At 47.7% G+C, this 26,917-nt stretch overlaps 1 protein-coding gene across 1 annotated transcript in view; it reads right to left on the minus strand.

Moving 5' to 3' along the window:
- LOC147705719 (sulfotransferase 1 family member D1-like) overlaps positions 1–26,917 on the minus strand; it is a 319,319-nt gene that overhangs the window by 76,789 nt on the left and 215,613 nt on the right. The window contains exon 3 of the mRNA XM_086932152.1: positions 19,465–19,590. Coding sequence (XP_086788278.1) covers positions 19,465–19,590 — 126 coding nt within the window. The remainder of the gene's footprint in view (positions 1–19,464; positions 19,591–26,917) is intronic.

Here is a 26,917-nt window from a genome sequence, read left to right on the forward strand (position 1 = left end):
GTCGCGAATGCTAGCAAATTTTTGATTCTATTACAGGACCGGAGGCTTCAGATTATGCTTGGTTTAACGCTGATTAAATACAACAGACGTAATGTCACCCACTGGCTTATAATAAAAGGTTTTAAATGTCGATTCAGACGACCAATCAGCACAACGCATGATATCTTGAATACTGGAGCCCAAACCATATGATTTGGACGCCATAGCTCCTCTCACAGAATGAGCACCAAATATCTGTGTATCTACACCAGCTTCTTTCATCACATCACGAAGCCATCTCGCTATCGTGGCTGCTACCACAGGCTTAAAGGGTTTTTGAATAGCAATTAACAATTGATTACAACCCTGCGGCCGTAAGGCCTTAGTACATTCCTCGTAACATTTTAAACATTGAACCACACATAATTTTTCATTTGCAGGAAAAGCATTGTATGAAATCTCTCTAGATAAAGTTTTTGTGCGACCTGTAATATGAAAAGAAACCCCTTCCGGGGAAAACACTCTACCTGTTACGTCGAGTGCTCTCACATCAGAAGACCGTCTGCAAGAAGATAAACACAGTAGCATAGCCAATTTCGCCGACAATTGCTTCCTAGAAAGAAGAGCATTGACTGGCCACTTGTTGAACAAATCCAGGACCAAAGACACATCCCATAACCCTGTATATTTGGGTTTGGGTGGGTTGGCAACCCTGATGCCCTTCAACAGCTTGCATACCATCGGATGCATACCTACCGGTTTCCCGTCAATCTGCCTATGTCCTGCTGAGATTGCCGAGCGGAAATTATTCACTGACCTGTAGGCTAGACCGCCGTCCGCCTTATCTGTTAAAAAGTTCAAAATGTGGGACAACTCTGTCCCCACGGGATCCAGATGTCGTCCCATGCACCAATCCACCCAGCTCTTCCAGGCCGAGGAATAACGTTTCCTGGTGGAAGGCGCCCATGCCTGTCTGATGAACTCGGCAGTCTTTCCCGAAATTCCTGGCAACTGCCACTGTTCCCTGAAAGCCTCCATGCCATCAGCGACAGCCTGCCCTCTACTAGTAACGGGTGTTGCTCCTGTTGAGGGCCCTGCAATAACCAACTCGAGTCCGGAAGCATTCTCGGACTGTCGCAGCTCCACTGAAGGAGCTTGGGAAACCACGCTTGTGACGTCCACCACGGCGTCACCATGACAACTTCCACTCTTTGCCTGATCACTTGCGTCATCACCCTGGGAATCAATAAGAATGGGGGAAAGGCATATTGGGTCCCCCGAGACCAGTCCTGAAGAAAGGCATCCGTCGCCGCTGCCAATGGGTCCGGTCTCCAGCTGAAGAACCAGGGAATCTGAAAAGTCAGCCAGGAGGCAAACAGGTCCGTCTGAAACGCCCCCCACGTCTCCTGCAGCCATTGGAAGACAGGAGGGAACAGCTTCCAATCGCTGTAATCCCTCAAGTGTCTGGAATTCCAGTCCGCTACCTGATTGGCCTGGCCCGGAATATATTCCGCTATCACCGAAATCTGATTCTGTAGACAGTAGTGCCAAAAATCCTTGGCTATCTGAACAAGCATGGATGACCTCGTGCCGCCCAACTTGTTGATATACCTCACCGCTGACACATTGTCCAAGCGGAGGAGGATGCAACATGATGTCTGCTTCGGGGATAACGTGCGAATCGCAAACGACCCCGCTAGCAGTTCCAAACAGTTTATGTGCATCTCGAGCTCTTGAGCCGACCATCTGCCGCCTGTAGAAACCTCTCCACAGCGCACGCCCCAGCCCCACCGGCTGGCGTCGGACTCGATTACTACCTCTGGCTGGGATCCGAAGATCGCCCTGCCGTTCCAGGCGTCTACGTGACTGAGCCACCACTGTAGTTCTGTTCGCACTTCTTCCGACAGAGGAACCGAATCGGTATAGGAAAGGCCTCTTTGTAGGTGTCGGATCTTGAGTCGTTGGAGTGCCCTGTAGTGCAACGGCCCCGGAAATATGGCCTGAATGGACGATGCCAGTATACCCACAACTCTGGCCAGCGTCCTGAGAGTCACCACTTGTCTGTCTAGCAACTTCCTTATTTCCTGTTTCAAGTCCCGCAACTTGGCCTGAGGCAGACGTAGTTGCGAGGTCTGGGAATCGATCATGAATCCCAAGAAGTCTATAGCTTGCGTCGGGGACATCACTGATTTCTTCAGATTGATCATAAACCCTAAACTTTGGAGCAAGGCTGTAGTCATGGTCAGATGCCGTAGAAGAATGACCTGGTCTTGCGCCATGATCAAGATGTCGTAGGGAAAAATGGAGAGGTGGAGGGGGAAGCGCCTGCGCTGGGCGGGAGTAGAACGCTAGGTGAAATCCCTGAACTGTCTGTAGCACCCACGCATCCTGCGTCAAAGCTCGCCACTGCGCCATGCAATGCTGAGTGCGCCCCCCAATGGAAGAAGGGAAACATTTGTGACACTCACCGGTATTCTGGTGTGATTTGAAGTTGGCTCTATTGTTTCCCGACTGGAAACGTCCCCGGTTGAATCTCCTCTTGGAAGGGTAGAAAGTGCCACCACGGGTGGAGTCCCACTCCCCACGGCCGCGGCCAAAATCTCCACGTTGGGAGCCTTGCTGGTATCCTCGGCCTGACGAGCGGCCCCGCCTCGTCCGGCCCTGTTGAAAACCCCCTGTGTAAGGGCTCGTTTTATTCCACTTTGGGCTTTGTCTAGGGGAGTAAAAGTACCGACGTACTTTGTGACGTCCTTAACAAACCTATCACCAAATAGGAAACCTCCGGCGAGACGTCCCGGTTCCGCCTCCGCCAGTTCCGTCAGATTGCTGTCCATCCGTAGTAGTAGGGATTTGCGCCTCTCCGATGAGATCGCGCAGTTGGCGTTGCCCACCAGGCAAATGGCGCGCTGAGCCCAGCCTGCCAAGATATCCGGATCCACTGTTCCTTGACCCTCCTTGGCCTTCAGGGCCATTTCCAAAATTTTTGCCAAGGGCCCCACGACATCTAACATCTTGTCCTGGCAGCCTCGCCAAGCCCTGTCCAACCCCCTTTTGGGGTCCTTAGAGAACTTCCTCAAGAAGGTAAGCATACTCGCGTCAATCTCGGGAGTGTCCGCAACTCCGTCCGGGATCTCAGGGCGTGGACATTCTGACCGCAAGCGGTTTCTAACTTCTCTACCAAAACCCTTCCGGAGGTTCTCGTGTAAATACTCAGAGACCGCCGGAGGCGGGATCCAATCCGAAGACCTGGGGTGGACTATCTCCGTAGGGTCAAAGTTGAATGTCTTAATCCTACCCTCTGCCGGCTTAGGATCTACTCTGGCTTTCTTAGGGGGAGGAGGTAATTCCTCTGAGGTATCAGTATCGGTCCCTGTATCAGTATTAGTAGTGGCAGTGTCAGTGTCCACAGGGATAGGGCGTTTAGCCTTGGCCTTGCCACCCACATACTGGGAATCATATGACTCTTTCGGCGGCAGAGAGGCCAATGATTGAGCGTGCGGCCATTGGATGGTGTCTGCTGAGCCTGCCGCGGAAGAAGTGGCTGCCTGCTTCTGCTTCTTCTTTCCCCCATAGCCGTGACGTTTAGCAAAACCTTCTAATTGTATGCGAATGGGTCGTAGTGCCACCGCAAGTGCCTGCTGCACCGTCTGAGGGACTTTCGTCTCCATAGCTTTATTTACTGAAGCTTGGACCGAGGCATCCAACGCCTCGACAATATTGTCTTCAAGGACAGCCTCCTGCTGTCCATCCATAATTTCCTCCCCATCATTGTACTCCTCATCAGGATATCTCACCAAACCTTCCATTGTGAAGGCACACACACTGCAGAGCAGTCAGAATATAGCACAGTCAGAATATAGCACTGGGTGTAATGGGGGTAATGGGGGGGTCAGCCCAAGCACACAGACAAATCAATTGGCAACGTTTCCCAAACCCCCTCAGCAAAGCTGTAATCAGAAGGATCAAAGATCCTGGCCCTGAAATACCTGGAGCGTGTGCGCACTCTGGGCCAATTATTTATACAACCAGCCGGTCTATTAGGCTGGCGCTCACACAGGGGGACCCGCCGGAATGCTGAACGCGCGAAAAATGCGTTCTTAGGAAGCCGAGGAGTCGGAGCGAGGCGCGCCGCCCAAACGCTACCAAAATCCTACTAAAATATAGCCCAAATTGGCAGCGTTTGAGGCGCGCGCGTCGACCGAGAGCCACCCGGCCTGAGCATCAGGGCTGACAAGGGAAGCCTCTGCGCGCCTCTAGGCTGCCGGTACAGGGCTCCGTGACCAGCGCGGCGGCCCCCCTGCCGGCCAAGGACCGTGACAGGCAGCGCTCCTGAAGCGCGGGATCAAGCGGGCAGAGCCCGATCGGTGGCGGAAAAAGGTGGTTCACCAACAAACAAAGAGCTAAGTGCTGCAGCGCTCGCTAGAGTAAACACATGAGCATCGAAGTAAATGCAATAAACACAATATAAACACAGTAAACGGAGCGGCTCGCCCCCAAGTAATCAATGCGCCCTTAAAACGGGACAATAAGCAATATTAACCCCATAGGGAAGAACCCAAACACATTTAGCAGAGTGAGGGGACCCAAGGGGAGGTGCACTTAACTCTGGCTTGAGCAGCAAAGAAAGAGGAAGTGATGTGCACGCAAGGGGTTCTTATGGACTGTGGGGGCGTGCCTATAACCATGGTGTTCATGGGAAATGTAGTAATTTATTGTTTATTTGAGAAAATAATATATTTTCATTGGCTGCTGTGTTGATGTAGTAAAGTTTGAGAAGCATAATCTGAAGCCTCCGGTCCTGTAATAGAATTTCTCTTGGCAGCTGAGTGCGTCCGGCGCCGTTTTAAATATATTGGGTTTCGGTGAACTTGGCACAGTCTGTGAGTGAGGAATCAGACACTTTGTGGGAGTGAAGAGGGGTCTGTGAGATCACGGTGGGCCCCCTGCAGCGAACATAGTGATTCCAACAATGACCTGTTATATACACAGAAGACTCGATTCCAGCTCGCAGACAGGGCTTCTGCGTTCCATGGAAGTATCCCCGCCTTCAGGGTGTCACGGAGGTCAAGTGACGCCAAATATTTGCTGTGATCGCTGGGGTGGTAGTTGACCTCTTGGGTGACGGAGTTGGTTCAAGACGACCTGGTGTGGGCGGTTAGGCAGTTCACATGGGGGACAAATGCTTTTAAACATTTTTGTTTATTTTTTATTTAGTGCATTTTTATAAAGCATGGACATTACCCGAAGGTGTCAGAGCGCTGTACAAAAGAGCCAGTTACGTTACAAGAGAACAGTGGAACACATTAAAACATTACAGAGAAAAACAGGAGACTAAAAATGAAGCATAGACAAAAAATCCAACAAAGCACGCAGGAGTGAGGAATGTACAGGAAAAAAATTACAAATTTACAAACAGGAGTGAGCTTCCAAGAGGGGCCTGAGAATTAAAGTATTAGTTCTGAAAGTGTTTTTGAAAGAGGAGAGATTTGAGATCAGCTTTGAAAAATGGTCAGGTGGTGGTGCAAGCAGGGTGGGAAATGGAACGGGCCAGTCGCGGGCAGTTAATGCTGTGCGATGAACTGCAGCCGCGCAGTGACGTAATGTAACTTCAGCCCCCCTCCCCCCGAACAGTTCATGGAGGAGCCCCCTCTCCCGTAAAGTCATGAGCTCACAGGCCTGGGTAACAGTGGCGTAACAAAACTTGAGGCCCCCCCCCTGCAAATTACATGAAGGGGGGCCCCCCTACCATTCTCCGTGCCAGTCTAGAGCTCTCAGGTCAGCGACCAGCCACACTGCATGGGATGTGGGGCGATTGTTACGCCACTGTCTCCAATTCAGCCGTTATAAGTAACACTGGATGGTGGAGGTTGGGCTTAGTCTGCCAGCAGGCTATCAAAGGTGGTGGTCCATTCATTACAGGGTACCTGCCATCAGTACGCCAGGGAAGTTTGCCCAATTTTAGGTGGGTTTCCTGATGCAGACTCCTGTCATGATATACAACATAGGGCCCAGTCATCGTTCAGTTCTGACAAAAGTGTATCCACTGCTCCTTCTCGTTTCCGTTTTAAAACATTAGACAAAGCGACAATACAGTATTTGAAAAACAGATGTAACTACAAAGAGCACATTTTGATAATACATTTTTATTAGTAGACAATAGCAATCTTAAGAGGCATTGCATGGCTTCATACACACTGTGACCCCAATTCCATCACAGTCTCTCTCTCTCTCTCTCTCTCTCTCTCTCTCTCTCTCTCTCTCTCTCTCTCTCTCTCTCTCTCCCAATGAGTCAGTCTATTTCTCTCTGTCATTCAGTCTCTCTCAGTCAGTCAGTCTGTCAGTCAGTCAGTCTGCCAGTCTCTCTCTCTCTCTCTATGTCAGTCTGTCTGTCATTCGGTCTCTCTCTCTCTCTGTCAATTTCTCAGCCGGTCAGTCTCTCCGTCAGTCAGTATTCAGACTCTGAGTCAGTCAGTCTCTACTCTCTTTCCACTCTTTATCTCTCTCTCTCTCTCAACTCTGTCCACTCTATCTCCACTGTATCTCTCTCCACTGTCTCTCCCTCCACTGCCTCTCTTTCTACTCTCTCACTCTCTACTCTCTCTCCAGTCTCTCTCCAGGCTCTCTCCACTCTCTCTCTCCACTCTCTTTCTCCACTCTCTCTCCATTGTCTCTCTCTCCACTCTCTCTCTCTCTCTCCACCCTCTCCACTATCTCTCTCCACTCTCTCTCTCCACTCTTTCCTCTCTCTCCACTCTTTCTCTCTCCACTCTCTCTCTCTCTCCACTCTCTCTCTCCCTCCACTTTCTCCCTCTCTCTCCACTCTCTCTCTCTCCACTCTCTCTCTCTCTCCACTCTCTCTGTCTGTCTCTCCACTTTCTCCCCACTCTCTCTCTCTCTTCGCTGCATCTCTCTACTCTCTCTTCTCTCTCTCTCCACTCTCTCTACTCTCTCTCCACTCTCTCTCCACTCTCTGTCTCCACTCTCTCCACTCTCTCTCCACTTTCTTTCTCTACTCTCTCTACTCTCTCTCCACCCCCTCTCTCCAATCTCTCTCTCCACTTTCTCTCTTCACTCTATCTCTCTATTTCCATTCTCTCTCTCAACTCTGTCCACTCTATCTCCACTGTCTCTCTCTCTCCACTATCTCTCCCTCCACTGTCTCTCTCTCCACTCTCTCACTCTCTCGCTCTCTCCACTCTCTCTACTCTCTCTCAACTCTCTCTCTCCACTCTCTCTCCACTCTCTCTCTATCCACTCTCTCTCTCCACTGGCTCTCTCTCCACTGTCTCTCTCTCCACTGTCTCTCACTCTCTCTACTCACTCTCCACTCTCTCTACTCTCTCTCTCTCTCCACTCTGTCCTCTCTCCACTCACTCTCTCTCTCTACTCTCTCTCCACTCTCTCTCTCCACTCTCTCTCTCCATTCTCTCTCTCGCCACTCTCTCTCTCTCTCCGCTCTCTCTCTCCACTCTCTCTCCACTCTCGCTCTCCACTCTCTCCACTGTCTCTCTCTCTCCACTCTCTCTCTCCACCCTCTCTCTCTACTCTCGCTCTCTACTCTCTCTCTCTCTTTCTCTCTCTCTCTCTCCACTGTCTGTCTCCACTCTCTTTCCACTCTCTCTCTCTCCACTCTCTCTCTTGCTCCACTCTCTCTCTTGCTCCACTCTCTCTCTTGCTCTGCTCTCTCTCTTGCTCCGTACTCTCTCTTGCTCCACTCGCTCTTCACTCACGCTCTTGCTCCACTCTCTCTCACTCCACTCTCTCTCTCTCTCACTCCACTCTCTCTTTCACTCCACTCTATCTCTCTCACTCCACTCTCTGTCTCACTCCACTCTCTCTCTCACTCCATCTTACTTCATAACCATCCCCCTTGCACTCTTCTACCCTCTGCCTTGCACCCTTCTGTCCCCCTCCCTTGCACCCTTCTCCCCCTCCCCCTTGCACCCTTCTCCCCCTCCGCCTTGCACCCTTTTCTACCTTGCACCATTCTCCCCTCTGCCTTGTACCATTCTCCCCTCTGCCTTGCACCCTTCTCTCCTCTGCCTTGCACCCTTCTCCCCTCACTTGCACCCTTCTCCCCCTCCCCCTTGCACCCTTTGCTCCCTTGTACCATTCTCCCCTCTGCCTTGCACCATTCTCCCCTCTGCCTTGCACCCTTCTCTCCTCTGCCTTGCACCCTTCTCCCATCTGCCTTGCACCACTCTCCCCTCTGCCTTGCACCCTTCTCCCCTCTGCCTTGCACCCTTCTCCCCTCTGCCTTGCACCCTTCTCCCCCTCCGCCTTGCACCCTTCTTCCCCTCTGACTTGCACCCTTCTCCCCCTCCGCCTTGCACCCTTCTCCCCTCTACCTTGCACCCTTCTCCCCTCTGCCTTGCACCCTTCTCCTCTCTGCCTTGCACCCTTCTCCCCTCTGCCTTGCACCCTTCTCCTCTCTGCCTTGCACCCTTCTCCCTCTGCCTTGCACCCTTCTCCCCTCTGCCTTGCACCTTTCTCCCCTCTGCCTTGCACCCTTCTCCTCTCTACCTTGCACCATTCTCCCCTATGCCTTTCACCCTTCTCAGCCTCCCTTTGCCCCCTGCGGATGCCCACATGGTGCTTCTAACAAGAGTGCTTACCTGAGTGCACCATTTTGCTTCCTCATTCCTTCTCATATGAGCTTTGCCCTGGAGAATGCTCTCTCTGGGGGCCCCCACTCCCACCCTTGTCAGGGTCCCGAGCAGTGCTCTGTGCTGCCTCCTGCTCTCTCTCTGGGGCCCCCACCCCTGTCCTTGTCAGGGTCCCGAGCAGTGCTCTGTGCTGCCTCCTCTCTCTCTGGAGGCCCCCACTCCCACCCTTGTCAGGGTCCTGAGCAGTGCTCTGTGCTCCGTCCTGCTCTCTCTCTGGGGCCCCCACCCCCGTCCTTGTCAGGGTCCCGAACAGTGCTCTGTGCTGCCTCCCCTCTCTCTGGGTCCCCCAGCCCCACCCCCGTCCTTGTCAGGGTCTTGAGCAGTGCTCTGTGCTGCCTCCTCTCTCTCTGGGGGCCTCAGCCCCCATCCTTGTCAAGGTCCTTAGCAGTGCTCTGTGTTGCCTCCTCTCTCTCTGGGCCCCCCAGCCCCCGTCCTTGTCAGGGTCCCGAGCAGTGCTCTGTGCTGCCTCCCCTCTCTCTGGGGCCCCCAGCCCCCGTCCTTGTCAGGGTCCCGAGCAGTGCTCTGTGCTGCCTCCTCTCTCTCTGGGGCCCCCAGCCCCCGTCCTTGTCAGGGTTCCGAGCAGTGCTCTGTGCTGCCTCCTCTCTCTCTGGGGGCCCCCGTCCTTGTCAGGGTTCCGAGCAGTGCTCTGTGCTGCCTCCTCTCTCTCTGGGGGCCCCCGTCCTTGTCAGGGTTCCGAGCAGTGCTCAGTGCTGCCTCCTGCTCTATCTCTGGGGCCCCCAGCCCCCGTCCTTGTCAGGGTCCTGAGCAGTGCTCTGTGCTGCCTCCTCTCTCTTTGGGGCCCCCAGACCCTGTCCTTGTCAGGGTCCCGAGGAGTGCTCTGTGCTGCCTCCTCTCTCTCTGGGGCCCCCAAGCCCCCATCCTGTCAGGGTCCTGAGCAGTGCTCTGTGTTGCCTCCTGCTCTATCTCTGGGGCCCCCAGCCCCCGTCCTTGTCAGGGTCCTGAGCAGTGCTCTGTGCTGCCTCCTCTCTCTTTGGGGCCCCCAGACCCTGTCCTTGTCAGGGTCCCGAGGAGTGCTCTGTGCTGCCTCCTCTCTCTCTGGGGCCCCCAAGCCCCCATCCTGTCAGGGTCCTGAGCAGTGCTCTGTGCTGCCTCCTGCTCTCTGGGGCCCTCACCCCATCCTCTTTCCAGGCCTGGCATCTCTGACTGAAGAGAAACAATGTATGTTGATACTTTGCTTCTCTTCAGTCAGAGGGAGGGGCGAGGGGCTCAGAGCAGGCTGCAGACAGCCTGGGCTCTGCTTAAGCACAAGCCTCTCTCACAGCTCTCATTGAAGAGCTGAGGGGGGGCCGTGGACCCCTTCATTTAATGAAGAGAGTGGGGCCCCCCCACACCGCGGGGCCTGTGAGGCGTTTGTTACGCCCCTGCTGGGTACTGTACTGAGGGTGCCCCCTGGAGGTGGCTCCCACCCTCCAAATCGCGGGGCCTATGTTAGGCCACTAGAGCCATGGGCCTATCAGAGGACGGGAGAAAGGAAGCGAGGCTGTTGGGCTGCCAGCTGTGGCACATCAGCTAGCAGTCTCGGCCTCTTGCCTCTTGGAGCTTCTGGTGTTCACTGCCTACATTCTGTGTTGCCTTCCCATGGCTGACACCCAAGACAACGGTGTGAATTTTCTCAGTTCATGAGCATTGGAATGAGGAATGCCCTTGGACATCCTTCATGCTTTTTAGGTTGATGCCTTGTTCTGTTACAACTTGTCTCTACTACTTTTATTGGCTGTAAATAATTGTGATTATTGAAGGACAATGAGCTGAATACACAGCTGTATTTTCACTTCACCGCTAGTCCCAGCTCAGACACTGGACGCATAACATAACGTGGATAAGGGAAGTTTGGACTTTATGACTGTTTTTTAACTATAAAGCGTGGCCCTTCGTGATAATGACTCGAGAATGAGTCTTCATACAATATAAATACAGCATCACCACACTACACCCAAGTAAGTTATGGAAGAAAGTAGCTCATTGATTTGTTGCATAGTTTGAGGTATCCATCGTGATTGTGCCAGCTGAATTGAATTAATTTCCTATTGGGTAATTACTTGCGGAACCAAGTTCTTCAGGGACAAGGTCCTCCATTCGGCAGGGTTTTACTTCTGGCGCTGCCTTCCCTCTACCTAACACATACATAGATTGCACTTGATGCCTTTTGTGACAGATGAAAACGTGCTTTTCAATAGCCATGCTGTGCCTGTTCTGCGAGGAAGGAAAGCTTGCTCTGCTGCAGCCTGATATATGTGTCCTGGGATTCTGCCCTACCTGTAACTGCCCTCTAAAGCAGGGAAGCTTGCATGGTTTCCACTTAAGGTGCACTTGTTCTACGATAAAGGTTATTTCACTACTATTGCTTCATCTTATAAAACAAGATTTGACAAAGACAATAGGTATTGTCTTTTGGGCCTATTGGCTTTGTTGTTACTGTGCAGCATTGGCAGAAAAGAAATGCTATGATATGCCCACTCTTGCCAGTCATGTCATTCTGTGGGCATGTATCATATGCCTGCATGCCTATAGAATGATATGCACCATTTCCCCTTTTTCCTATTTATAAATCAAAGATGGCAGACACCACTTGAATCAGTAAATAAAACAAAAGTTTTTTGCGTGCAAGTACAAAATATAACTAAAATAGGGACTGATGGGTTTGAGGGACAGCATAGGAGCTAGAGGGAAGAGCAAGAGGGAGAAGGAGTAAAAAAAAGCATCACATGAGGTAGAGAGCAACATGGGTGCAGAGGAGAAGCACAAAATATGAATAACATGCATCGGGTGAGGGGGGTAGGGGAAGCACATGAGAGAGCATAAGCAGCAACCAGCATGAGGAAGAGCAACACAGGTGGGGAGAAACGCACAAAGGAAAGAGCAACACAGAGCCCTGTGTGGGTGTGTTTGAGGCAAAGCACATGAAAGAGTGTAGCACATGAGGAAGAAAGCAACATGGAGCCTGGGGAGAGGGTAGTTGACAGAGGCCAATTAGATGAGGGTTAAAGCTTAAAAACACATGCACTCTCATGGTGTGCTTAGTAAAAAAAAGTACTTCCCTAAAAGTGAGAAGCGGAGGTATGCAAGTTAACCAATCAAACGAAAAAACAAGCATTGGCATAACCAATAGTTCTCGCCTTTGGGACCTTGTAAGTAAAAAAAAACAGAAGTGTAAGACTGCACTTTTACATTTACTGCATCCTAAGTACGAAGTAAATGTAAAAGTAAAGTCTTATACTTCAGTTTTATTTTGTACTTACAAGGTCCCAAGGGCGAGACCTATTGGCTATGCCAATGCTTGTCTTCTACATGTCGCTCCTCTCTTCCCTGCAGCTGCACCCCACGCCCCTACCATTGTGCCTTGGCCCTTTCCCATTCATCTGACACCCAATGACTCGCCCCTTTCTAGCATGAAACATAGTAGTCACAGTCGGCGAAAAAAGAACCCCCGGCAGCTCCGTTGCAACATGTTTTGGCCCCGAATCGTCACTGCCCTTTATCCCAACATGTGGCAGCATTGCCATAACAATCCTTGGTCTCACAGACATCCATCCCGTTTCACCTCGAGTCTGACTTCCATCATTCCTCACTGTAGGAGAGTAGGGTCTGCTATCCTATGGTCACCCCAATTTTTGCTTTTTGCTTCACTGGTTTTCGACTTAATGTGGCTGTGGGCCTGCTAATCAGACCCACAGCCTGCTGTTCTCTCTCTAAATTCACAGACATGTACTATAGGTACATAACCAAATTGGCACTGGACACCTTGTCAGCCCCAATACAGTGCACCATAGGTGCCAAGGGCATAGGTGCATCCAAGGCCTACCAGGGGCTGCATCATAGCTTTTGCCACCCCTGGCTGGTTCTTAAATTGACACAACTGGCTGATCACTCAGCTGGGGCAAGTTGGTGTAATCACCTCTTGCTTAGATATAGTATACCTATATCTAAACCTATATCTGGACACCTATAAACCTATTAGTCACTCCTATTGCAGGCCTTATCAATCCTGGAGGCAGAGTGCTTGGTATAACGTGAGATGGTGCTCGAGCATGAGCTGAGCCTGTCTGAAGCTGTCGGGAACAACTCCCTTAGCTGTTCCGGGATAATGCAATACCATATACTCTTAAGTGCATTATAATCCATCACGGTTATGTGCTAACTTTGGTTTGGCTTTATCAAAACATGTCATGTAAGGTGTCATACGATTTGGAATACTATCCCCTCGACAGTCCCGTTGACGGGGATAGCATCCCTCCCTTCTAGAGGGAGAAGACATGTTACTTTACTAAAACGCGGTTAATCCTAACCAGAGCCTCAGCATCACAAAATGGATGCTGCTGCCACCGACACAAGTCTGACCTCCTGCTGCTGACTGAAACTTGGCAGAGGAGGCCTGGACAAAGGGTTTCCTGTCGCAGGGAGGTGCTACACCACCCCTGACAGGAGATAGTGCATTGGGGCGGGGAGGGCTGAAAGAAACTAGACAGTGCCTGGGGCGCACAAGGCATTCCCTTGCATAATCCGGTCAAACCGTTTCTGGGGCACACCAGCCCCAGTCCCAGCACAACTGTGGACAAAGGGAAAGGGGTGTAACGACCCCCTTCCTGGGTCCCACCCATAGGAGGGACCTAGCAGGTAATCCAGCCCCCTAGATTGGTATAAGAATGGGAGCAGTGCCAACGCACTCAGATTATCCTGACTGAAACTTATGAAACAAAACTCTGGACCCTTCGACATCCTACTCGACGTAGAAGACTGAAGAATCTCCCTTGTGGTCAAGGAGTGACCACCCTCTGCAAACAGGCACCATCCAGCACCTCGGAGTTTGCTTTGTTGCAGTTCCGGCCGGAACTCGAGCAACAGAGTTCGACAAGACCCAGTGTGCCTGCCTTCTAACAGCCCGATCCACAGTCCCTGCAGAGCTGAGACCCGTGGAGGCGACCTGAAGCGTGGGGCCCGCCAACTTGGAAAGACCACCAGGCGCTGACTGTGCAGCATCCGAGGCCCCCTCGAAGCTGTGCATTGGGGTTTGAGAAGCCCTAGCCCTGAGCCTTTCTTGCATCGAAGCTCACCCCTCTACACTCACCGAGTGCTGCGTGGGGCCCTTCTGCATCTTTCGGCTCAATGCGTTGGTCCGGTCACTTGCCCGTTGGCTTGTGGCCCCTGTACTGACGAACTTTGAAATCGGACTTGTGAGTCTGGTTGCTCCAGACTTGCCCTCGCTCCCCTGAAAAGGAGCACCCACTCTGACCCTCCTGGTGTTAAGCGATCTTCGAATCCTGTTTGGGTTGCGCTTGCCAAGAGTTGTTTGCTCCAAACCGGAAGCCGACACCGTCAACAGCGAGAGCCTTTGTGGGACAGCTCGTGATCCACTCCTGGATGCCCTCGGTGCCCCAGAGTCCACGTGGCAGCGGAGACAAGCTTCCTGTCATCGACCTGAAAGCGCCCGACATTGCCTGGTTCCTTCCTGGTTCCACCCTGGTCACTGCTGAGTGACCCAGACTCTGTCCCCTCTGCTTTCAGATCATCTTTATCTTCGATCCACCCTTGGATCACACCGGACACTTCTCTTCACGACGCCTGCAGCATCTTCATCCTCAGGCACCATTAACCTGCGTGACGAAACCCGACACTACTTCGCACCTGTGCACCCGCTTTCTGTGGGTGAGGTAACTCAGCAACGCCGGTGCTCCTGTACTGGTACACACCTCTAGTATATGTGTCTAAAGTTTCATCCTTTTAGGTTAAGCGGAAGTCTCCTTTAACAGTAACTTTATAACTTTTACGCACCATTGACATTGCATTGGTGCATGTGTGTGCTTTAAGCGCTGCACCCGAATCCCGCGGGCTTTTCCCGACTTCAGCATTGCTAGTCCCGCCTGCTCCCAGCGATTCCCTAGGCCATAGGCCTAACCACTGTTCGATTGGTATCTCTTATAACCCTTTTTTGATATATGGTTTGCGTGGCCCTTGGGCCTCATCCATAATTGTGCAACTTCTATATGTTTAACTGTGCTTTTGTTTAAACGCTTGTGCTTCTAGACTCATAAAGAGTATAGAGGATTATTCTAGTAATAAATACATATATGTTTATAATATATAACTTGTGTGGTGTCCTTTCATTTGATATTACAGGATTGTGATTGGTAAAACAGCTTGCTTAACACGACCTCTTGAGTTAAGCCTTTAAGACTGCTTAGTCCATGCTACTCTTAGGATAGCTTGTCTATAAGGTTGACTTACAACCATCACCATAAGGGATTGTTTGGACTGATACAAGGTGCCCCCAGAATTGGAGACATCATATATCAGGCCAACTTCTCACACTCACCACTATATTTCTGTCCTCTGACCAGGGCATGCAGAAGACGCAGACTTGCACAGTTCAGCACATATAGTTCTTGGACCGACACACTCTCCGTACACCCCATTCCTGACTTTAAGCATCATTTGCTAATCCATTCCTAAAACCTTCCCATAGGTCTGCCAATGCACCTTAACTCTGACATGATGTACGTAATGATACTCTATCAGGGTCGGATTGGTAACGTGGGCACTCGGGCAATGCCCGAGCGGCCAGTGTCCAGTTCCAGCTGTGGGCTGCTTTTTTTAGCAGTCTGGGGGCCAATTTGGGTGGTTTCTGCATTATTCGGCAGATGGGCATCCATGACCTCCCTTTTATCAACGGGCAGAGGTGTCACTCCCTTTCTCTCGCTGGGCCGGCCCATTAATATACGCATAGTGGCCGGGGCAGGGCGCCTGAGCAGAAGTAGCCTCACTTGTTTTCAGGTGTGTTTTTTTTTATTTTCCACTCCCGGGCTTGTTTCCCTTTGGGTGAGGGCCTAAAGGAGGCACAGCTCCTCTTTGGCAGACGTATTGTTAATATTATACTTTAAAGCTAGACCTCGCGTTTACATTTTAACGAGGCATTGCTTTCCTGTCTGGGTGCTGCTTTTGCATTTTAGACCGAGGACTGCTTAATTATGGTAACTTCACCCAAGCCCACCTCAAAGGTTAAATGTATTTATTTTCTGGGACAGAGAATGAGTTTACATTGCAACTAGGCATTGCTTTCCTGTTCCGGACAGTGGCTGGATGCCGTTCTGTTCCTTCGTTGTTGCCTCTCAGGCTCTGCAGCCCAGCCATGGAAGGAGGGGGCAGGGTGGGCGGGTATGAGCCGGCCTGCATCTCCTTTGCTCTCTGAAATCTTGTTGGGGGTAAAAGCAGCTTGTTTTGCTAAGCCTTCCCTAACTTTCCAGAAGTGTCAAAGGCAGACAGGCTCGCTGAGTCATTCATGGTTACTTAGTGAGTCTGATACATTATTGTAACATTTCTTCTGTGAGCCTGTTTATTCTTAAATGTATTGTGACAAGAGGCTCAGATAAGATTCTTTCTGTATCTTTTGCTAAGCCAAAGCACGGCCATTGGGGGAGGGGGAGGCCTAGAGCTGGAGCTGCACTTCAAGATGCTCACACCCTGCACAGCTCAAGAAGCGCGCAAAATACTGCCATGGCACAGAGAGGGATATTGCAAGTCTATTATGCCTCTCTTTAATGGCAATGAATCGTGATTCACCTAATATAAGCAGCACATGAGCAATGTATGCCCTCGTGTACATAAATAAGGAAGGCTTAAATGTATTTTGGTACAACAATGTGGGAGAGATTTAATGAAACATAGGGGAATATGTACACATTAACATTTTTTGTGCAGCGCATGATATAGAATCATGATCATGATATAGAATTAATATAGTCCTCTGAATCTGAATTACATATCTATGTACTTTTTTGACTGCATTGCACAGATATTTTACGCAGTAGTCTATTATTATTGAGCATTTTTATTTTGGTGCCTGTGTATATTCTCTATCTCAGTACGACCCCTATAGTTGGCAGCCCACTAGAGATTCCTTTGATATTTACTAAATACCACGCAGTTGGGGTACACCTGCTACATGCTACCAAATGTGTGTGTGGACATATGACCAAATAGAACAAGCATTGGCATAGCCAATAGGTCTCACATTTGGGACCTCATAAATGTTTAGTTATCCAGGACAATATCCTTGTTAATCTTTTGTTTTACACACAGCAGTGCACTGATGGCGTCCCTGCTGGTTTCCTTCAAATCTGCACTAAGGCAAACAAGGGGCCCTCCACTACATGACAGAGTAGGAGCTCCGATTACAGACGCCATGCCTTGCGCTGCCACTGACCCCACGTGTGTCTCGGTAGTGTAGTCCAATTTGCAGTCTCCGGAGCCTGTGGTGACCCATCAGATAGGTCAGCCAGTTCTGCCACTGTTCCACATTTCTACACTTTAACAGATTTCATGCACACATTCTTACCGGCAGTTGCCGCCGCTTCCCAGCTGCCTTGATCCAGCAGAGAGTGAAGGCACAGGTCAGAAACAGCATTCAGTCATCATCGTTGTCTAAATTTTTTTATGTCATGACTCATTCCCCTATCAGGAGAACAAATGTAGCAAATGCCACCTAATAAAATTGTTTGTGTATCCAAGGCCTGTAAACTTCAGGGGACCTTTAGTGGAGGAAACTGCCTTCTTCTACAGCAAAATGGCGGCCATTGAGCCCTAATGGAGCTGAAAAAAGCAGGTCAGACAGCAACAGCAGTTGTAAGTGTGAGAAAGGCTTATGGAGGGGCAACGTTGATGGCCTCCCTAAAACCATCATTGGATCATAGCCCAAGACGCACGTTATTGTTTTTGGGGAAAGGTTGCGATCTCAGGCCGGATTTACAAAATACACACAATTTGATATGCATATTTATTTGCATAATTATTACAACATTCCTTTCCCCAAAATACACAGTAGACAAGTCACCAAGTTGTCTACAACCCAGTCCCCCCCTGTGTATCCAAACATTGTTTGTGAATTCACGGATTGCCTTTCCACCCAGTCCCCCAAGCAAAGAAAAGTGTCTCTTATGCAACCCCCAGGCCCAATTCTCTTAAGCTAGAGGCCTATCCACCATTATCCTCAAGCCTCCCAGCTGAGGTATGCATTGTATAAAAATGTGTTCTCAGATTCTTATGAAGATTCTTTCCTGTCGCTGTCCTCTTCACTAACAACTGGTAGCTTTTTCAACCATGTCTTGTTGTTTTGGTGTTTGAATGCTTCTATAAAATTTCTGCTTCCTTAATAAACATGCTGAGATTCTCACGTCTTCTCACACGGACTGTCACACACCACCAGCCGTCAGTGCATGCTTCCACCAGGCACACACACCACCAGACGACAGTGCACACTTCTACCAGGCACACACATCACCAGCCATCAGTGCACAATTTCTACAGGCACACACAACACCTGTCATCATTGTACACATCAATTGTTAACGCATCCACAATGAACTATTATAGCAATCGCTGTATGGTGCACTATACATTTAAACATATTAATCTAAAGCGCAGCATGCCACCATTGCTACAAATGAAAATTTCTCTTTATGTAGCCATTAAAAACCTGTCTACATCTGCTGATATGTTTCTGCAAAGGGGACACTGGATTTTGTTTCTGTTCTGCAATTAGCCCCTGTTTTCTAGCAAGTGCCACACATGACCTTGCAGCAGGCGCATCTATTATCGAGATGGTAATCTGGGAGCCAGCATGGCTTTGCTTTGTCCATGAAGGCAGAAGCGAACCATTTCCACAGCACTCGACAGCTCTCATTGGTATTAAACTAAGAAAACAATTAAGCAATGCCTAAGTGAAAGTAGCTCTTTTATACAGCACTTAACACTGGGAGCAATCGTGTCACCTCGCAATGTTGATCTCATGAGATAATGGGAGAAGACACAAACACTCTAGTCTAAAGAGACTTGTGCAGGAGCACGCAGTTTTACAAGTGGGAAAGTCAGCGTTAAATATTCGTGCTTCCAGTGTCACAGTCAGGAGCAGAGTTAGCCTCTCTGCTGTTTCTGCTTTTCTGTTGCAGAGAAGTGGCTTCTTGACTACGGCTGCCACATGACTGTGTGTCAGTGGAAAACAAGCATTGAAAATGCAATAGGTCTCGCCTTTGATTAAGTTAAAGCCATTTGCTTTGCTAACGGTATTGTATAGCAAAGCAAATGGCTTAAACTTAATGAAAGGAGAGACCCATTGCATTTTTAATGCTTGTTTAAATCACACTGTATTAGCCTGATGGTAATGATGTCTGATGCTGCTGATCCCACCGAGCACAGAAGAGCCACCGGGTCCAAGGGACCTAGCTATTACTAGCAACTTGTGCATGAGGCCAAGCCTACCATGTCCACCGGCCAAGCGGAGACATAGCAGGACATCTAGATTGCAAAAGGAGCAAGGTGACAAAGTTGCTGGCATCACGTTTCTTCAGTGGATGTCAGAAGCCGAAAGTCTGACATGGATGGGCCTAGCTCAAGTCAGCACCATTACCATGGCTAATTCTATAAGTAGTAGTGAAAGCACTTTATAAGTAGTACGAAATTTAAATTGCTGAAGAACTTGTTCATAATATTTTTTTTAAGTGCGAACTGCTGAGTGAAAAATTCTTCACAAAATATGTGACGCTTTCTATAGAAATAGTGTGAAGAACACTAAATAAATGCTTTCTTTAAGGAACATGGTGTAAAATCCCATTACAACACATTTGCAATAGAAGCATGTGAAAAACTCTGTAAAAATGTGTGTAAAATTATTCCGAAAATTTGTGGACGCTTAGCAATTCCCTCAGAAGCACATAAAGAGGACTGAGACTATGTTCAGAAACATTTCCAAAGATCAACAGGCAAGACCGGGAACTTTCAGGTAGTTATGGAAAGGGGTTCTTGGAAATACCTGTAGGAAGTCCTGGGGCTGCAAACTCCAGAAATGGCACCCGCATATAGATGGGTTCTCGTTTGGTTTTCTCTATGTCCCCTTCTTTAAGAATTAAATCCACTATTTCACTGACCCAGGTGGTTCCTGCAAAGAAACCAAGAAACAAAAAAATGGAAAGACGGACCAAAATTTACTACACAAGAAATATCAACAAGCATTTGCAATGCAATAGGTCTCACATTTACTAGAGTTTGAGGAATTGGCATTGTAAATGACAATGCCTTTTATTTACTTGAAGCAAATCCATTTTTGTGGGAAATGAAGCAAATGGGAAAAGAGGAGAGGATGTGAGGTGTAAAACTCAGCCCTGGTACAGGGGAGGAGATGCTAGAGAGGGGGGTTGGATTTGGAAGTGCAGGATGAAGGGCGAGGAGGGATAGTGGGGAGGAAGCAAACAAGGGTGAGCACATCACAGAGGGAAGTGGGGAGGAAGCACACAGGGTGAGCACATGACGGAGGGAAGTTGGGAGGAAGTACACATGGGTGAGCACATGACAGAGGAAAGTGGGAGGAAGCACACAGGGTGAGCACATCACGGAGGGAAGTGGGTAGGAAGAACACAAGGGTGAGCACATCAGGGAGGGAAGTGGGGAGAAAGCACACTTGGGTGAGCACATCACGGAGGGAAGTGGGGAGGAAGCACACAAGGGTGAGCACTTTACAAAGTGAAGTGGGTAGGATGTACACATGGGTGAGCACATCATGGAGGGAAGTGGGAAGGAAGCACACATGGGCGAGGACATCACTGAGGGAAGTGGGAGGAGTACACATGGGTGAGCATATCACGGAGGGAAGTGGGGAGGAAGCACACAAGGGTGAGCACTGTACGGAGTGAAGTGGGGAGAATGCACACATGGGTGAGCACATCACAGAGGGAAGTGGGGAGGAAGCACACATGGGTGAGCACATCACGGAGGGAAGTGGGGAGGAAGCAAACAAGGGTGAGCACATCACAGAGGGAAATAGGGAGGAAGCAAACAAGGGTGAGCACATCACGGAGGGAAGTGGTGAGGAAGCAAACAAGGGAAGGCACATCACAGAGGGAAGTGGGGAGGAAGCAAACAAGGGAAGGCACATCACGGAGGGAAGTGGGGAGGAAGCAAACAAGGTTGAGCCCATCATGGAGGTAAGTGGGGAGGAAGCATACAAGGGCGAGCACATCTTAATCTCCTTCTCCCGTGCCAACCAAAAATGAACGTGCCTAATGTAACTGGTACTCATGCAAAGCACCCCAATACTTTTGTTGACTTCAATATTTAACCAGCGCACCTCCAAGCTGACATTTTGACAGCAGGGAAGCAAACTCTGCGTCTCAACAGGTCACATGCACAGGGATTGGCTGCGTCCTACGTAAGTGGAGGGTGAGCTGGTTTCCTCTATATGTGGGGGAGGAGGGCTATGTCATGGAGGAAAGTAGGAAGAAGCACACAGGGTGAGCACATGACGGGGGGAAGTGGGGAGGAAGCACACAAGGGAGAGCACATCTTAATCTCCTTCTCCCGTGCTTACCAAAAACGAGCAACGTAGCAAGCAGCTGCCTTGAGTATTTTACGTTTGGCATTACCCGTGGTACCAGGCGGATACGGCTGCTTGTGGTCCGTCAAGTAACGCAGGATAGTGAGGTAGCTACCTTCGCTGGACATTGCTCGTAATTTATTACGATTTAAGGCAAGGGCTGAGCAGCTAGAGGAATGTTATACTTTTTTCAGGCTAGAGGCAGGATATGTACACGAGGGTCCATGTAGTTAAGCGGGAGAGAATATGGCCATACTCCAGAAGACATGACGTCAACCCAGGCTTCGACAATCTGATGTACAGCTGGTTCCGTGTCTGAGATCGCAGGTTTATTCTCGCTGTATCGTACTAATTAAGGCTGTTGAATCAATGGTGACATAAATGAGCAAACCTTATAGTTTATTTAGTAGCTGAAGATTGATACATATATTTGTGTTACTGTTGTGTTACTGTTCTGAATCTGTGGGTTTTGGCGATGAGAGGGCTTTCTGATAAATGTATAATACTTCATCAAGATCAGTGTCATGTCTGCTTTAAAGATTCCACTTCCACTGTGATCAACATAATAGCATAACAGGAGCTCTGCCACACACACAAACAAATACAATAAAAAATAATTTAAAAAATACAATGGAGAACGCATACAAGGAAAATGCAATTGCTTAAAGCCACGGAATATGAATTATACGTTAGACTAAATTCGGCAGTACCTAAATGCTTGCACTCACAGCATTTCTGTTGAAGGGCAGAAGCAGCGACGGTCATGACCTCTCTTTAAAGAAAAAGCTGCTTTTGTGTTGCAGGGTGGTGGGAAGACAGTTTTGTGGATTTTCAGAAATGTTGGGTAGTGTCGCAAGACTGTGATGGTGTCCAGCACCCGCTTGTCCTGTACTGACACCCACACACTGCCTTGTCATAGCACCGCATCCCTGATCAGCAGTGGCCTCTGCTACCGCGGTAGTGGGCCCTGCATAAAGCTCTTCTAATGCCCCTCAATGTTCCCTGTGGCAGTGGATGCTGTCCCAGTACCGGCACTCACATGCAGCTCCCCCGCTGCGCCTACTGTGCTGGCCAGCACAGGACTCAATCCTGTACTGTGTGAGCCCGGGGCTCTGACACACTAGAATCCGGGCCCTGAACTCCCTGATGTATCAGTACTGGGGCTCACATACAGCTCTGCCAGTGCACCTCAGTCCTGACATATGGCCCCCTGGATTGTCAAAGGGGTAGGACCCGCACGCTGCTGTTCTTTGTGCCTCTTTCTGCCTGCACCACCCATTGCTATTGAGGAAATGTTGGCCAAACTGCTTTGTTAGTGCATCTCAGTTCAGCCCAAGCGCCGCTGCTGCTCCTGTACTGGGACCCACACACAGCTCTGCTGAGGCACCCAATCCTGCCCTGCAATGCCTTTGCTATTTCAGTACTCAGATCCACACATTGCTTTGCCAATGCTCCTTAATTAATCATGACCTGTAGCAGCCCTTCTTTAAGTGACAAGATCTGAAAACAGCTCTGTTAATGCACCCTACTCTAATCTGCACCGCTCTGAATTACTTAAGTGATCGGACCCACACAGCTAAGCCCCATCAGTTGTGCGTGTAATGTTTCATATTATCGAGGAGCTAGGACCCAAGCACAACTGTCAAGGCACCTCAGTCACACCGCCCTGTGTAAATGGTATTATTGGTGCATTTGATACAGGCACAGGCTCACTCTTGCCTACGAGCAAATGGTGGGAAGGGGCAGCCTTCGGTACGCTGTATAATATCACTCCCACCTCAGAACTGCAGATTTAGCTGCTTGCCACTCACTTATAAAAATAAGTCTTGTAATGCCATTACGTCGCCATTGTTACATGAAAAAAAATATTATGATCTCCATATGTATGGGCTCATCCTCTCTTTGGTAGTTGGTATTCCTTTAGTACCAGGCCTAGATTTTAATGTTGCACAACTTAAAAGATATTGGCTGGTGAGAAATGATTTTCAACATCTGTTTAAATAACACAGATATCTTCTCATGGTGCATCTCTGTTTGTGCCCTCGTTCAGCCGTTGTATTGCCAATTTTGCATATGCCACATACTTTCAAGCACATTCCATAGTGACTTGTGCCTCGTCATTTTGTAATGTCCTGATTAGTATCAGCTGGTATGATAAATTGCTCCAGACTGAGCAACGATTCTGGCAACTTTGTTCCATCAATTGCCACATAAGTTATGCCAAACTGCTTTTTAAGAACAGGTGCTTCTTTTGCCCCCACGTATTCAATTAACTAACACTGTACAACAACGTACAACCAAGTGAGATTTCTTCATAGAAGAAGAATGGCATGTCAGCGTCCCTGTGTCACCAGCTCCTGAGGGTTACTTCATGAGTGAAGACATCGTTGCTGCCATCGGTGAAGGGCTTAGAGATGGATGACTTAATGCTTAACCCGAAGTTGGGAGGATACGGAGACGAGCAAGTGGTGATGACCGAATGTCGTTGCTTTTTAGGGCAAGTGCCTCTTGTTGTTTTTTCTAAACTGCGTAGCATATATCATTGTGTGCTGCACTGAAGAGTTTTGCTCAAGCATTCTCTCGAGGCGGACACTGTTGTGTTGCACTGCTCGTGAGGTGAAAGGGTGTAAGGCAGCAGGCTTGAAAACGATTGCGATGCTTTATCGGCACCAGCTGGGCAGCACAGTCAGTGAGCGAGGCAGCGCAGATTACCTGAGTCTGATGCGCAGTGCCGGGGTCATCTTAAGAGCCCCTTTCCCGCAGTTTCCCCATGCAGCATCAGGGTGTGTCTAATTACGAGCCTCCATATTCCATTAGTCAACACTGAAGAAGGGCTCTTCAATAATAACAAGGACAAATGCGTCTCACTCTCGGCCGGTGGGGGGAGTGCGGCCGAGAACAGGGACACGCAACGATTCACTTGCGGGAGCGTGCACCATCATAATTGTTAACAGATGGCGTCACATGCTCCTGCAAGGGAATAGCCAAACGTGCACGCTTTGCAATTGAAAGCAATGCAAAGCGTGCACGTTTTTTGGCCAAAAAGCAGATCGTTTACAAGAGGTTCCCATCCTATGCAGTTCATGCACGCTGCGTAGGCGAGACTTAAAAAGGAACACACTGTGATAAGTAAACATGTCAAATTACTCGAAGAAACTAGAAATCCCTACGATGAAAACATCCCGGCAGACATGGTGCTGTCACTATAGTGTGGAAATAAAGACAGCTGCAACTAAAATAATTTAGCGGTTTAACAGTAGGTAAAATTGGGCATGCAAAATGCTCGATTAGTATCAATAAACTCCAAGTGAATAAGAATTTCACGTAAGAGGAATCCCTGAAGTATTACCTGTTGATTGCGACACCTCTCAAATTACGTAGCTGCTTCAATACTAAATAGAGTACCCCCTGGAGACGGGAAATCACATTCAGTCATATATAATGTCATATCTAATGCTAATTGGCAAAATTAAGTGAATAGGCCCTGATTTCAAGTTAGAATTAAATACGTGCAGAGATCCGGGTGGTCGGAATTACTATTTCTGACTGGTATCATCGTCACACATGTTCAAGACGGTATGCAGACAAAATATTGATATTTAAATATCGATATACAATAATATCGAAGTTTAAATACCGAAGGGACATAATATAGAAGGTAAGTAATATCGAGAGATTTTAATATCGATATTAGTAATATCAATGTTTTAAATATCGATGTTAGTAATATCGATGTTAATAATTTCGATGTTACTAATATCGATTTTTAAATTTATTTTATGTATATTATTATGTATTCCTTATGTTTTTAATTTATTTTTATGTAATTTAATTACATTTTGTATTTTAGTACTTTAGCAGGTTGTGGGTTTACAGGGGAATAGGGTGGGAAGTAATTTAATTATACTAAATTAATTATTCATTATTAGGAATTATAAATTAATTTTAATTAATTGGTTAATAATTGGTAATTCATTTTTTTAAATTTATTAATTGATAATCATGTTCTGTAGCGGGTTGTGGGTTTATGGGGGAATAGGGTGGGAAGTAATTTAATTATACTAAATTAATTATTAATTAGTAGGAATTATAAATTAATTTTAATTAATTGGTAATTAATTTTAATTAATTGGTAATTCATTTTTATTAATTGACTAATTGATAATTATGTTCTGTAGCGGGTTGTGGGTTTATAGGGGAATAGGGTGGGAAGTAATTTAAATTTAATTAAGTAATAATGTTTTTTAATTAATTGTTTGGTAATTATATAATTGTTAATTAATTATTGATTGGTAATTAAATATTATTAAATGGTATTTTTTATTAATTTTTTAGTTAATTATTTATTGCTAATCATGTTTTTAATAATTATGTATTGGTATTTGTAAATGGTTTATATTTATTTAATAGTTAAGTTTACCCCTACACTATCCAACACTTTCCCTACTGTTGCACTCTCTGGAGTTGGAATAGTAATTTTTACCCCCACGCTATCCAACATTTTCCCTACTGTTGCACTCTCTGGAGTTGGAATAGTAATTGTTACCCCTACGCTATCCAACATTTTCCCTATTGTTGCACTCTCTGGAGTTGGAATAGTAATTTTTACCCCTACGCTATCCAACACTTTCTCTACTGTTGCACTCTCTGGAGTTGGAATAGTAATTTTTACCCCTACGCTATCCAACACTTTCCCTACTGTTGCACTCTCTGGAGTTGGAATAGTAATTGTTACCCCTACGCTATCCAACACTTTCCCTACTGTTGCACTCTCTGGAGTGGGAATAGTAATTTTTACATCTACGCTATCCAACACTTTCCCTACTGTTGCACTCTCTGGAGTGGGAATAGTAATTGTTACCCCTACGCTATCCAACACTTTCCCTACTGTTGCACTCTCGGAGTTGGAATAGTAATTTTTACACCTACGCTATCCAACACTTTCCCTACTGTTGCACTCTCTGGAGTGGGAATAGTAATTTTTTCCTTACACTATCCAACATTTGTTTTACATTTGTATTAATTGTTATTTATAATATTATTTTATGTATATAAATGTATTTGTAATTTATTATATTTTCATTTATTTATAAGTTATTAATATAATTTGTTAGAGTTAATAATAATGAAGTATATATTATTATTATTTGTTTTTATTACATTATTTATTAGTTTTAAATATTATAATATATTTTAACTGTGTTTATTACATTTATAAGTATTAGTTTGTTAATATTATTTTTTTTATTTAAAAAAACGATATTAAAAAAAACAATATTTTTGACATCTATATATTTTTTTCGATATTTTTGTACTTATCTTGTTACAGATAGGATGTCGATATTATTGTAATCGATAGTTCTGTTGCAATATTTTTGTAGGTAGATATTTTTGTATTCGATATTTTGTCATAGATTCGTTTGAGACTATTATGAGCTAGACACACAGGGGGAGATTTACAAAAAAGTCACGCAACGCAGCCCCCGAGAGACTGCACTGCATTGCGAGACAAGGAGAGAGAAGGTGAGAGCCATATCTTCAGAGATATGACTCTATCCTCCCCTTTGCTTGCACCAGTGCTCATTTCAGCTGCCATTTGCCATGCACACACCTTAGCTCCATAGAGATAGGGTGTGTGCATAAGTCTAGCCTAGGTTTTCTACAGGAAAGGTACCCTTCTTGTACAAAATTCTATGGCTAGATGGAAAGCTTTTCCCACTTTGTATGCGTGCTGCAAGTCGAAAAAGCATGGAGAAATGAAAGCATTTCTCCTCTTAGCGCCTCCTTTGAAGGGACGTTAACTTTTGGCACAAAACCATGCCTACAAATGTTTGAAAATATGGTTTTGCGTCAAAGGGCATGTGTGGTTGCATGGGGACGCCAATGCCCACTCATG

This window comes from Lissotriton vulgaris, chromosome 7 (assembly GCF_964263255.1).
Source record: "Lissotriton vulgaris chromosome 7, aLisVul1.2, whole genome shotgun sequence".
NCBI classification, from domain to species: domain Eukaryota; kingdom Metazoa; phylum Chordata; class Amphibia; order Caudata; family Salamandridae; genus Lissotriton; species Lissotriton vulgaris.